General features: G+C 44.3%; 1 protein-coding gene across 1 annotated transcript; it reads right to left on the bottom strand.

Moving 5' to 3' along the window:
- Positions 1-2,380: 2,380 nt before the first annotated feature.
- Positions 2,381-4,533, bottom strand: LOC135981588 (uncharacterized). Its single transcript, XM_065584767.1, has 2 exons — positions 3,611-4,533; positions 2,381-3,012 (listed from the first exon to the last, which is right to left on the bottom strand). The coding sequence occupies exons 1-2, from the start codon at positions 4,149-4,151 to the stop codon at positions 2,510-2,512; spliced, it is 1,044 nt and encodes a 347-aa protein (XP_065440839.1). The 5' UTR covers positions 4,152-4,533; the 3' UTR covers positions 2,381-2,509.
- Positions 4,534-12,566: the final 8,033 nt, after the last annotated feature.

The following is a 12,566-nucleotide window of genomic DNA, read 5'->3' as shown; positions in this document are numbered from 1 at the left end:
CCCCTTTGAATTCTGAGTTGAGATCCCAATGCCCGGATGATGCAAAACAGTGTCGCGGGCGGTTCTGGGTACATGTCGTCAGGCCCCTCCCCCCTCGTCACAGCAACGCAGACAATAGATTCGCGCCTTTTTACCTGGGTTACCTGTGCAGACAACATACCACGGCAAGCATGGAGCTCGCTCAGCTCAGCTGAGCTCACCGTCACCATATGTCCTCTGGGTGCTGGCAGACGTAGGACTGCATTGCTACACAGCAGCAGCTGCTAACTGCCTTTTGGCGGTAGACGGTGTAGCATGAGTGATAGCCATGGGGCTGGCAGCCGTAGGGCTGCATTGCACCAGCCCCTTGCCAGGCGATGGTATATTATGACTGGTACCCGTCGTCATCGTATTGGTGTGGCTGTCAATCATGGCCACCTGGGCAGACATGCTACTGTTTCGATGATGATGGCTACCAGTCGTAATATACTATTTTCTGCCAATTGCCCAGTATTGTCTGCTAAGCACCCAGAAGAGGCCGAGGGCGATGCTGGGTGCTGGCGGACGTGGGGCTGGCAGACGTGGGGCTGCATTGCTACACAGCAGCAGCCCCTTGCCTTTTGGCAGATGATGGTATTTTATGATTGGTATCAGTCATCGTCATACTGGTATGAGTATGGCTGTCACTCATGCTGCACCGTCGGCTGCCACCTTAAGATGTAAAAAATAGATTTGTTCTGTATTCATATGCTTCCCCTTCCTCCGTGAAATCAATGGCCTGCTAAGCCCAGGGTTTTCATTTTAATCTTTGGGGGGACCATTCTGTGTGACAGTTGTTTGTGTTTCTCCCTGTTCCTGTACCTGTACGCCATGTCGTCACTCGGCCCTCCCTCCCTCCCGCCCTCCCTCCTTCTCCTGGTCCATCAGATACTACTTTCGCGCCTTTTTTCTGACCAGGCGCCATAGCTAGCACTGGGATCATGGAGCCCGCTCAGATCACCGCGGCAATTATGAGCACTATGAACACCACGCGCATTGTCCTGGAGTATATGCAGAGCCAGGACATGCCAAGGCGAAACCCGGACCAGGCGAGGAGGCGATTGCAGTGCGGCGAAGAGAGTGATGAGGAAATTGACATGGACATAGACCTCTCACAAGGCACAGGCACCAGCAATGTGGAAATCATGGTGTCACTGGGGCAGGTTGATGCCGTGGAACGCCGATTCTGGGCCCGGGAAACAAGCACAGACTGGTGGGACCGCATTGTGCTGCAGGTATGGGACGATTCCCAGTGGCTGCGAAACTTTCGCATGCGTAAGGGCACTTTCATGGAACTTTGTGACTTGCTGTCCCCTGCCCTGAAACGCCAGGATACCAAGATGAGAGCAGCCCTCACAGTTGAGAAGCGAGTGGCGATAGCCCTGTGGAAGCTTGCAATACCAGACAGCTACCGGTCAGTCGGGAATCAATTTGGAGTGGGCAAAACTACGGTGGGGGCTGCTGTGATCCAATTTGCCAGGGCAATGAAAGACCTGGTGATAGCAAGGGTAGTGACTCTGGGCAACGTGCAGTCAATAGTGGATGGTTTTGCTGAAATGGGATTCCCAAACTGTGGCGGGGCCATAGACGGAACCCATATCCCTATCTTGTCACCGGAGCACCAAGCCACCGACTACGTAAACCGCAAGGGGTACTTTTCAATGCTGCTGCAAGCCCTGGTGGATCACAAGGGACGTTTCACCAACATCAACGTGGGATGGCCGGGAAAGGTACATGATGCTCGCGTCTTCAGGAACTCTGCTCTGTTTCGAAAGCTGGAGGAAGGGACTTTCTTCCCGGACCAGAAAGTGACCATTGGCGATGTTGAAATGCCTATCGTGATCCTTGGGGACCCAGCCTACCCCTTAATGCCATGGCTCATGAAGCCGTACACAGGCAGCCTGGACAGGAGTCAGGACCTGTTCAACTACAGGCTGAGCAAGTGCCGAATGGTGGTGGAATGTGCATTTGGACGTTTAAAAGCGCGCTGGCGCAGCTTACTGACTCGCTCAGACCTCAGCGAAAAGAATATCCCCATTGTTATTGCTACTTGCTGTGCGCTCCACAATATCTGTGAGAGTAAGGGGGAGACCTTTATGGCGGGGTGGGAGGTTGAGGCAACTCGCCTGGCCGCTGATTACGCGCAGCCAGACACCAGGGCGGTTAGAGGAGCACAGCAGGGCGCGGTGCGCATCAGAGAAGCTTTGAAAACGAGTTTTGTGACTGGCCAGGCTACTGTGTGAAACTTCTGTTTGTTTCTCCTTGATGAACCCTCCAACCCCCCCCCCCCCGACCCGGTTCACTCTACTTCCCTGTAAACCAACCACCCCACCCCACCCTCCCCTCCCGCTTGCAGAGGCAATAAAGTCATTTTTTTTTAACATTCATGCATTCTTTATTAGTTCCTTACAGAGGTAGGGGGATAATTGCCAAGGTAGCTGGGATGGGTGGGGGAGGAGGGATGGAAAAGGACACACTGCATTTTAAAACTTTAACTCTTATTGAAGCCCAGCCTTCTGATGCTTGGGCGATCATCTGGGGTGGAGTGACTGGGTGGACGGAGGCCCCCCCACCGTGTTCTTGGGCGTCTGGGTGAGGAGGCTATGGAACTTGGGGAGGAGGGCTGTTGGTTACACAGTGGCTGTAGCGGCGGTCTCTGCTCCTGCTGCCTTTCCTGCAACTCAACCATACGCTCGAGCATATCAGTTTGATGCTCCAGCAGACGGAGCATTGCCTCTTGCCGTCTGTCTGCAAGCTGACGCCACCTATCGTCTTCAGCCCGCCACTTGCTCTGTTCTTCCCGCGATTCAGCCCGCCACCTCTCCTCTCGTTCATATTGGGCTTTTCTCATCTCCGTCATTGACTGCCTCCACGCATTCTGCTGTGCTCTATCAGCCTGGGCGGACATCTGCAGCTCCGTGAACATCTCGTCCCTCGTCCTACGTTTTCTCTTTCTAATGTTCACGAGCCTCTGCGAAGGAGAAACATTTGCAGCTGGCGGAGGAGAAGGGAGAGGTGGTTAAAAAAGACACATTTTTGGGAACAATGGGTACACTCTTTCATTACAAGGTCGCATATTTCGGCTTGCAGGCAGCCATCGTAGGCCACAGTGTTTTGGGTTTTTTAACCTTCTTAACATGCGGGAAAGGTTGCAAACAGCAGCGCATTTCCCATATCAAGGATGAATTGGGTTGTCCATTTAAAATGGGGTTTCAATGTAAAAGGAGGGGGCTGCGGTTTCCCGGTTAACATGCGGCACAAACACAAGTAAACCCCCACCACACACACAAACACACACGATTCTCTGGGATGATCACTTCACCCCTCCCCCCACCGCGTGGTTAACAGCGGGGAACATTTCTGGTCAGAAGAGCAGGAACGGGCGCCTCTGAATGTCCCCTTAATAAAATCACCCCATTTCAACCAGGAGAACTTTCTGGAGATGTCCCTGGAGGATTTCCGCTCCATCCCCATACACGTTAACAGACTTTTCCAGTAGATGTACTGGCCGCGATTGCCAGGGCAAAGTAATCATTAAACACGCTTGCTTTTTTTTTGTAATGTTTACAAATAGTTACAAAGTTACACTCACCAGAGGTCTCCTGTGTGCCCTGAGGGTCTTGGGTGAGTTCGGGGGTTACTGGTTCCAGGTCCAGGGTCACAAACATATCCTGGCTGTTGGGGAAACCGGTTTCTCCACTTCCTTGCTGCTGTGAGCTACCTACAGTACCTCCATCGTCATCTTCCTCGTTCCCCGAACCGTCTTCCCTGTGTGTTTCTCCAGTGAGAGAGTCATAGCACACGGTTGGGGTAGTGGTGGCTGCACCCCCTAGGATCGCATGCAGCTCCGCGTAGTAGCGGCAAGTTTGCGGCTCTGCCCCGGACCTTCCGTTTGCTTCTCTGGCTTTGTGGTAAGCTTGCCGTAGCTCCTTAATTTTCACGCGGCACTGCTGTGTGTCCCTGTTATGGCCTCGGTCCTTCATGGCCTTGGAGATCTTTTCTAATACTTTTCCATTTCTTTTACTGCTACGGAGTTCAGCTATCACTGCTTCATCTCCCCATATGGCGAGCAGATCTCGTACCTCCCGTTCGGTCCATGCTGGAGCTCTTTTGCGATCCTGGGAGGACTCCATCACGGTTACCTGTGCTGATGAGCTCTGTGGGGTCACCTGTGCTCTCCACGCTGGGCAAACAGGAAATGAAATTCAAACCTTCGCGGGTCTTTTCCTGTCTACCTGGTCAGTGCATCTGAGTTGAGAGTGCTGTCCAGAGCGGTCACAATGAAGCACTGTGGGATAGCTCCCGGAGGCCAATAACGTTGAATTCCGTCCACACTACCCCAATTCCGACCCGCGAAGACCGGTTTTATCGCTAATCCCCTCGTCAGAGGTGGTGTAAAGAAACCGGTTTAAAGGACCCTTTAAGTCGAAAGAAAGGGCTTCGTTGTGTGGACGTGTCCAGGCTTAATTCGGTTTAACGCTGCTAAAGTCGACCTAAACCCGTAGTGTAGACCAGGCCTCATAGAAGAAAGAAAGGTTAAACTGACTACCAAAGAATGGGTGGGGTGGGGTGGGGAGGGGAGGGGAAGCAATGAGAGGAAAGATAGTCCAGTGGAGTTAAGGCGCTAGCATGGGATTCAGACAACCTAGCTTCAATTTTCTGCTCTACAAGAGACTGCTTGTGTGACCTTTGGCAAGTCTCTTAGGCCCAGATCCTCAGAGGTGTTTAGGTTCCTAACTTCCATCTTTGAGGATCTGGGCTATAATCTCTGTGCCTCAGTTTTCCATCTGTAAAATGGGGATGATAGCACTTCACTAACTCACAGGGCTGTTATAAGGATAAATACATTAAAGATTGTGAGGTACTCAGATACTATGGTAATAGGGCCATATTAGTAGTGTAGATGGCTTTCTCCTTCCCCCTTGTTCTATTAGGGGAAACCCATGTACATTTGGCTGGCTATATGCTCAACTGGTGCATCTCTTAGGGTCCTGTGTGTCCTCAGCATAGAAAACTGGAATTCAGAAGGATTGAGCAGGCATTCCCTGCAGGTGAGTGAATGAGTTTTTCAGCACTGTATCATTCAAAGCACTAACTAGCCATTTCAACACCCACAACTAGATCTGTTTCTCTCTGACTTGACTTGGAAGATTCCCAGGTAAACATGGTGTGGTGCACAAATCTTTTAAAACTTCAGAAAGATTCAACTATAAGAAGGGCAGCAAGGAAAGGCAGTGGGAATTGGGCACCTAAGTGCTCAGTGCCTTTGAAAAACTCCCCCTTAGTTTGGATTCAGTTCTTGGGTTCTGGATGAAGATGTTCCAGAAGGCTCAACTCCCACCCCCCCCCCCCCACCCCACCCAGGAAAGTTTTAAAAGGTTAAGAACATATTGGAAGATGAAAGAATTCATATGTTCATATTTGTTTTAGGTTTTACATTAGTAAATCTATTTTATCAGGGTTCATGTTATCAAAATCAGTAGCAGTTTCAAAAGATTAGTTTATTCCCACTGTCATGTTGTCAGGAGTGGCTTATGACTGTGAGTGCCTACCTCATGGCAAACTGTTAAAAACAGGGCAGACACCCCAAATTGGTGGTATGTTCTATAATTAGATTTCACCAACTCATTCACAAAAATGAACTCTGGATCACTATAACAATCTTACCAATGGGGTCACAGACAGTCCCCTTAGCCACTCCAGTCTCTCTTGCCACCCAGGCAAGCTGGACTGAGTGAAAAATGGCCACTTATATTAAAAATAACAAAATATTCAGGTTGCTTCCAGTCTCAAGAGATCAGTCACTTATCCCAGATCACCTGGTATCTTGGATCTCACACAAAAAACAAGGCCTGTAGCCAATTCTGTAATAAACTAACAAACGTTTTATTAACTAGGAAAAAGAAATAAGGTTAGTAATACAGGTTAAAGCAAGCAAGCATATACCACAAATGAGTTGCAGTCTAAATCCTAATAGTGACAGAGATGTAGTGAGCTGTCAATTCAAAATATTTTATTTCAGGGCTAACCCATGCCAAGCTGCATGGGGATCTCTGCACTTATGTTTAGGAATTCTTGCACCTCTTGCAATCAGAAAAGTCTCTGTCCTGTGATACTACACCATTCATCAATTGCTTCCAATGGGCCATTCTTATGTGCAGGGTGAGCACTTTACCTTAATCAATGCTTCTTTTCCTGTTTGTTGCGTTACACAATTACAGAGGTTTATAATGCAAACACTCAATATAACTCTATACCATGGGCTAAAGAGATTATAAGTGAGATCAATACATGCAGCAGCCTATGAGCATTTTATAAAGTCTAAAGACAGTCTTATCTACTTAACATCTAATATCTATTTTTATAATGCTGAACAAGCTAAACACAGCTAAACAAGACTAGTTTCCAGCTATGCATTTTGTAATTGTTCAGCATCACACCCACATTATAGTTGCACCTCTGAAGTTTTCTAATATGATCTCCCAGACATCAGAACTTAGATTCCTTTTTCTATTTTCTTGTTGCATACACAACTTGCATTCCAGATAACAGAAAATGTAAATCATATACAAGTACTTTCAATGCTGAAATCCCAGTGTCAATTTGGAGCAGATGTCACCATCTGGCTGTCTTTAGTAATATCTCTGCGAGACCACTTAAGTCTCCTGACTGGCTTACACATGGATAGTAATTAGAGTGAAACACAAGGGATGGGATCCAGCTGCGTTAAAATCAAGGTGTTTTCCTTCATCTAACTAAGTAATGACGATAAACAATAGATGGTAAATGAACAGACAATTTTAATGAAATGTACAGTTTCCTATTCCCTCACCTGAAATATAATAAATATCACTAATTCATATGCTTCTTGTACTAACTGAAGATTAGCTTGAAAAACCACACTGTACTAAAACCTTTGATCCTATCCTTGTAATTCTTTCATATTATTTGGACAGCTGATATCCTGAAAGAAGATTATTTTGTCTTTTTAACTAGCAGTTCTAATATTTAAATTAGCTTACTTTCTATATCCTTGATTAGAAGCAGACATTTCATGACTTAACACTCTGGTCGTGCTGTTGTATGATTAGTACTACAAGATGGCACCATATTAGAGCCAGGTAAAATAATAATTATGCTAACATTAACATACAGAGAAAAAGCAGAAGTTTTAAAAAAAAAAAACACCCCCCCCCCCGGCAACACTTTTAATCAGAGATGTCTTGAAGCTCCCAAAACATCATCTCTTTTCAATCCTGTTCAGTTGAAGCTGCCAAAATCAATCCCATGCTCAAAACAGCAACAGGAAGAGGATATCTCCATCTTTGGCTTCTGAGCAAACACCGCAATGACAATGTCTCTATGGACACAATTGTTCTTTGCTGCCTTTCACCAGCCACAGGGACATGGATCTATTTGGTACATGGTAGCTCAAATTTGTGTAAGCTTCTAGAACATCTTTGTGTGTGACAGGTCTGAACTCAATCTGGCAAAATAAGATAGCTAATGGTAATTGGTTTGGCTTAGAGTTTTCTGCCTTATCAAGTTGCTGTTATATTTATGACAACTTTCTGCACACAGAGAAGAGAGTAACCAATGCCTGAGTCTGATGTTTGGGTCATGCAGTATAGGATGATTAACCAATGCACTACAGAGAACAGCTGCGATTTTTTGCAGCTGTGATGCTATAGAGATGAAAAGTTCTCATTGCTTCCTTTACTGCAGAGGTGCAGTGCTATTGCGTAGATGAGCTGGAATGGAGCTTTTTTGCCATTACCATTCTATTTTTCAGCCTATGTGCTCCCTCACACATAGATCTCCAAAGAGCCATGATGGATTTTTGAAATCAGTAATGCTAAGCAGGAGCTAGAAGGGATTGATTATATAACATGTGCTTTATATAAAATCCTGTTGTTGTTTTTTAGAGAGTATTACTTTGGCTGGGGGAAAAGTGCCTGAATTGGACTCCTGAGGCTGCACACACCAAAAGAACATGGCATTCTTTACCTCCCCAGTCAGAAGCTCTATAAATGAATTATACTTATGTGCTACATACAGCACTGGCTTCATTTTTGTTACGAAAAAATAAAAGCTAACAGGATTTTTTGGCAGGCCCTAGACACCTCTCTCAAGGTAGCCAGACTGCTAGGTATGTTCCTTGAGCTAATTGGTTCAATATACACTAATGGGATCTCTCCTCAAGCAATCCAATCTAATTTACTGCAGCACGCTCCTGAAAACCCCAGTAATCAATGCCACCCTGAAAGTGCTGCAGAGATGACCAAATACCATTAACCAGCAATATAGAACTTTTACATGTCAAAATAGGTCTCCCGGAATTCATTCTTGGCCTGGAGGACTCCTATACTAATTTCATGGGCTTTGGTCACATTGGAAACCTCTTTTAAAATGAGATCATAGTGAGTTTTGACTCGCTCAGCATTACATTCAAATTGCTGTGTTGAAATTTTTGCATGTATCTCTGTACCTCAGACACATTTTTCAAGTCGGAGTCAGAGACTCTGCCTTTTTCTTGGGAGTCAATACAAAAGGTACATTAAACAGCCTGGAATTAAAAATGTACAACATGCTAGCCATGGCTGGGCATAAAGTTATATCCTGAACCTTTATTCTGCACCCCAGCCCTAACTCTTATGTGATGACTAATAGAATCCAAGTCACATTTCAAACTACTGTGACTAATGCATATAATGGGGAATACTGCTTTAACATTTCAGTCACATTGGGCTTGAACTTCAGGCTTCAGAAACGGCATTTAAACCATGGATTCTACATTCTCTGAGTTGTCTATAGTTATGAAAATATTTGATGTCAGTCAGCGTGGTATCATGGCAAATCATAGTGTTCTTCAATCTAACTTTCAAATCTGTTCCAGAAATCCTGGTGGACATAATTTGCATCTTATTTTCTATAACAGCAATTGTCTGTCAACTTCTAATTGACAACATCTAACATTGCTAACACAAAATATTTCCCAGATGTTATCACGTAATTTTATCTATATTATATATATGCATTAACCTTTTCAAGGCTATAAAGCACTCCAGATATAGGACATCAAATAAACATACTACCAAATATGGCTGGATGTGGAAAACAGTACATAGTGTGTCCAGCTGTTCCACTTATATGCCAGAGTTTTCATCAGACAGCTGACACTTTTATGGGAGAGCAGTGTTATTTATGTGTTGTAAAAATACTAATTTCTCATTTCTATCTTTTTATTTTCTATCATGTTCCAGCTAATTTCCTGCATTCATTAAAATAGATACCATACTTGCACTATATTTTTGTTAAAGTGGAAATATATATTTAGCCTTGTTGTATTCCTAATCCAGTTCTATCAGAGCACATTATTCATAATACCTAGTTAAAAAATAAAACCTAGTACAATTGAAAATGTTGTGTGTGTGAGTATGTGCATGCATCTGTATTTGCTAGGAAAGGGACAGAAAGGCTGCAGCAGAGCGTCATTGAGAAAAGAAGTGTTGCAGTCTCAATCTAGTTTACCCTGGAAAGATTTAATACTTCCTTTTAAACTGAACCTAAAGGCAAGTTTCGAGTCATCTTTGCTTTTGGCCCAAACACATGTAAATTAACACTACAAAAGCAATATTATTTTGTACCCATGTTCTGGCTGCACAAGAGCTGCCTAATGGGACTACAAATCTTCCTCGAGGTTAAACACATGTTTAAGTACTTTGCTGGATCAAAACCTAAAAGGCATATACATGAATATTGTATAACCCCAATGAGGGATGACAAGTTGCACAGCAGACCAGCAGGACACAAGGTAAAACTCCAATACCAGGCCCACTGAAACCAGGTTAATCCTAAGAACACACAGCTAGCTGAACACAAAGGATAGGATTTTCAAAACTCTTAGTGTTGGTCTAACTCTGCTTTCGGTGAAGTCAGTGGGAATGAGAACAATTAGGCTAATGCTGAGCAATCCCATCCATAAAATAGACTTGTGCATAAAATAAAAAGAGAGCTGGAGAAGAAGTGAAAAAAGCTGGAAAGTTCTGCTCAAACCGTCGGCTGACAGTGGAGCACATCTACACAATCCTGTTCCACAGTATGTGGGCACAGATCACCTCTTAACACAGAGGGAGAGGTCTACCTAGTCTCCTTCTCTTACACTTGTGGGAACTCAGCTCTGGCTCATTCTGCCAGCTCACTAGCTCATAAAATGAAGACTTTTCAGGTGAGAAAATCTGAAGTTGGAGCAGCAGGAGGAGCTGACACATGATATGGATACCAAGACTTTTGGTAGAATTGTCCAAGGTAGGTATCCCTTATATGATTTCTGTCTTCTACAGGAAGATCTGCCCTCTGCTAGTTTCCCTTTCCCTCCAAGAAAAAAAAAAACAGAGAGAAGGAAAATGAAGAACATAATCTCCAGTTTACCCTTCCTTCCAGGGGAAAAGCAAAATCCTGCCAGAGTCTTCCCTTTTCCTAAGCAGAATCCAGGGGAAACACTTGGCTTGAGAATTACTGCTCCATCTTGGGACACTACAGTGGGGTGAGGAGGGTGTCTGGGAAGACAAGGGATGTTCCCCTACACAGTTTTTTTTAATTCTGTATGTGTGCATAGACACAAATATATTTGTTTTGCTAATGATGAGCCTCTTTGGGGACAAGGACTTATTTCAGCTACATTTTTACCCTTATTCCCATCCTCCTCCTTGTGCCATGTCCCACCATGCATGATGATGATGTGTCACTTTGGCATATGATATCAACACCCATGACAATATACAGCCATTAGAATTTGTGAGCTCTCTCTTCTGTTTCAATTTACTTCAACAGCTGTGCACACAAGTATAACTGAGAAGAGACTCAGGGTCCCTATGTTCAAAAAAACCAAACCAAACCAAACAAAAAAACTTCTCTGCCTCAGATATAAATTTTGGACAGTTGAATCCCGCTCTGTCATAATGGGGATAGTACAATAAATGGTATGGCAGTAGAGCTGGTTTGAATAATATTGGTCAAAATATATTTTTAAAATGAAATATTTTTTATAAAAAAATCATTAATTAGTATTTTCCCCTATTATTCATCCTTTTCTATTTATCAGCAAGCTGCTTCACTTATTTAGCACTATGTGTAATACTTTAATACAGTATGTGTCACAGATCCACAGGGTTGGTGCTATGACCCCAGCTTTGGAACAGCCTTTGTGAGGACCCCTACAGTGAGCCAGACCCCCTAGAGGATTCACTCTTTCACTAGGGTAAATCATTCGGCTTCACTGCCTCCTTGGAGTGAACCTTGGGGCCTTCAGCACCCAAGCTTCACAATGTGAGCTCCCTTCAACGAGGAGATGGGCACCTGAGGGAGACTTGTACACCCAACAGGAGCAAGGCACACCCACCTTCAGCATCTGCAGTGACTCTCAGCTATCATTGTCAGAACAAAAGGGTTTATTAGTCATCCAGAACACAGCAGAGAAAGTCCTTGGTTAGCATAGAGAGCTCCACCCAAGTGGAACATCCCTCCTTGGCTTCCACTTTCTGTCCCTTTGTGTACTCTTTGTTCAGGTTCATGAGCCAGTCCCACCTGGCCCCTCCTTAATCCTTTTTCCTCTAGCTGGTCAAACACAGCTGGCTTCCTGAGGAGTGGTGGGCCGTCAAAGCTCGTTCATTGGTAGGTAGCAAATGTCCCTAGAGTTGACTTTGATATTGTCTTCATAAACTCTCCATTGACACGGGCCCTAAATTCAAGACAGTCAGGCATCATAGGCTGCCTGAGAGTAAACAGCCCTGTTCCATTCCTAGGTGACAGTGCAGCCTGGGGGAAACTGAGGCACACATAGTATTCATACCAAATATTTACAGAAAATTCCCACGCCGTCACAGTATGTTAGAAGCTAAAACTTCCACTTTGGGAAAATCAATATTGCGAGGTTAGCCATGATATTCCACAAAAAAACAAAAGGTTAAATATCATAAATGATTTTCATAAACATTCCACTAGGTATGTTTATTACTAGCTCCCACACTGTAAAACTGTGTGTGTGTGTTCATGTTGTGTGCATTGTCTTTTAGATGATAAAATAATACATTATAGGGCAATGAAAATCAAATTAATGCAAGAGCCCCTATTCTGCATGATCATCATTGATATTAAACTCTGTGCGGGTGCAGAATCCCACTGAAATCAATTGCAGTTGAGAATGGGAAATCAGTAGGAGACCCAGTGCAGGGTCACAACCTAACCTAGTAATGGTAGATTATATAGTTAGGCTAGCTAACAGCCACTGTTTGTGCTTTTTTCTTATTTTTAATTTGTAGTCAGCTGCAGGAAGAACCAATGTACCAAATGTGAGACAAGAAATTATATTTTGATCTTACTAAATGACCCTACTTTTTTATCCTGTTGAATCTTATGTTGCAGCACATCCTACCATATTTATTTTGTTGCTGAATGCAAGAGTGCAATGACAACTTTATGTACAGCTAAATGTGCATGTACTGTCCTAGTGGAAAAAATTATTACAAAAATGATTAGCACAGCTAATA

This window comes from Chrysemys picta, chromosome 2 (genome assembly GCF_011386835.1).
Source record: "Chrysemys picta bellii isolate R12L10 chromosome 2, ASM1138683v2, whole genome shotgun sequence".
NCBI classification, from domain to species: Eukaryota; Metazoa; Chordata; order Testudines; family Emydidae; genus Chrysemys; species Chrysemys picta.
The sequence above is the reverse complement of the archived record's forward strand: the minus strand, read 5'-3'. Positions and strand labels throughout refer to the sequence as shown.

Bases quoted from the DNA above. Each gene is read 5' to 3' on its own strand.
- LOC135981588 (XM_065584767.1), bottom strand. From the start codon at position 4,151: ATGGAGTCCTCCCAGGATCGCAAAAGAGCTCCAGCATGGACCGAACGG. The intron at 3,013-3,610 runs GTGAGTGTAACT...CTCCTCCGCCAG, and splicing joins GGGCACACAGGAGACCTCTG to CTGCAAATGTTTCTCCTTCG.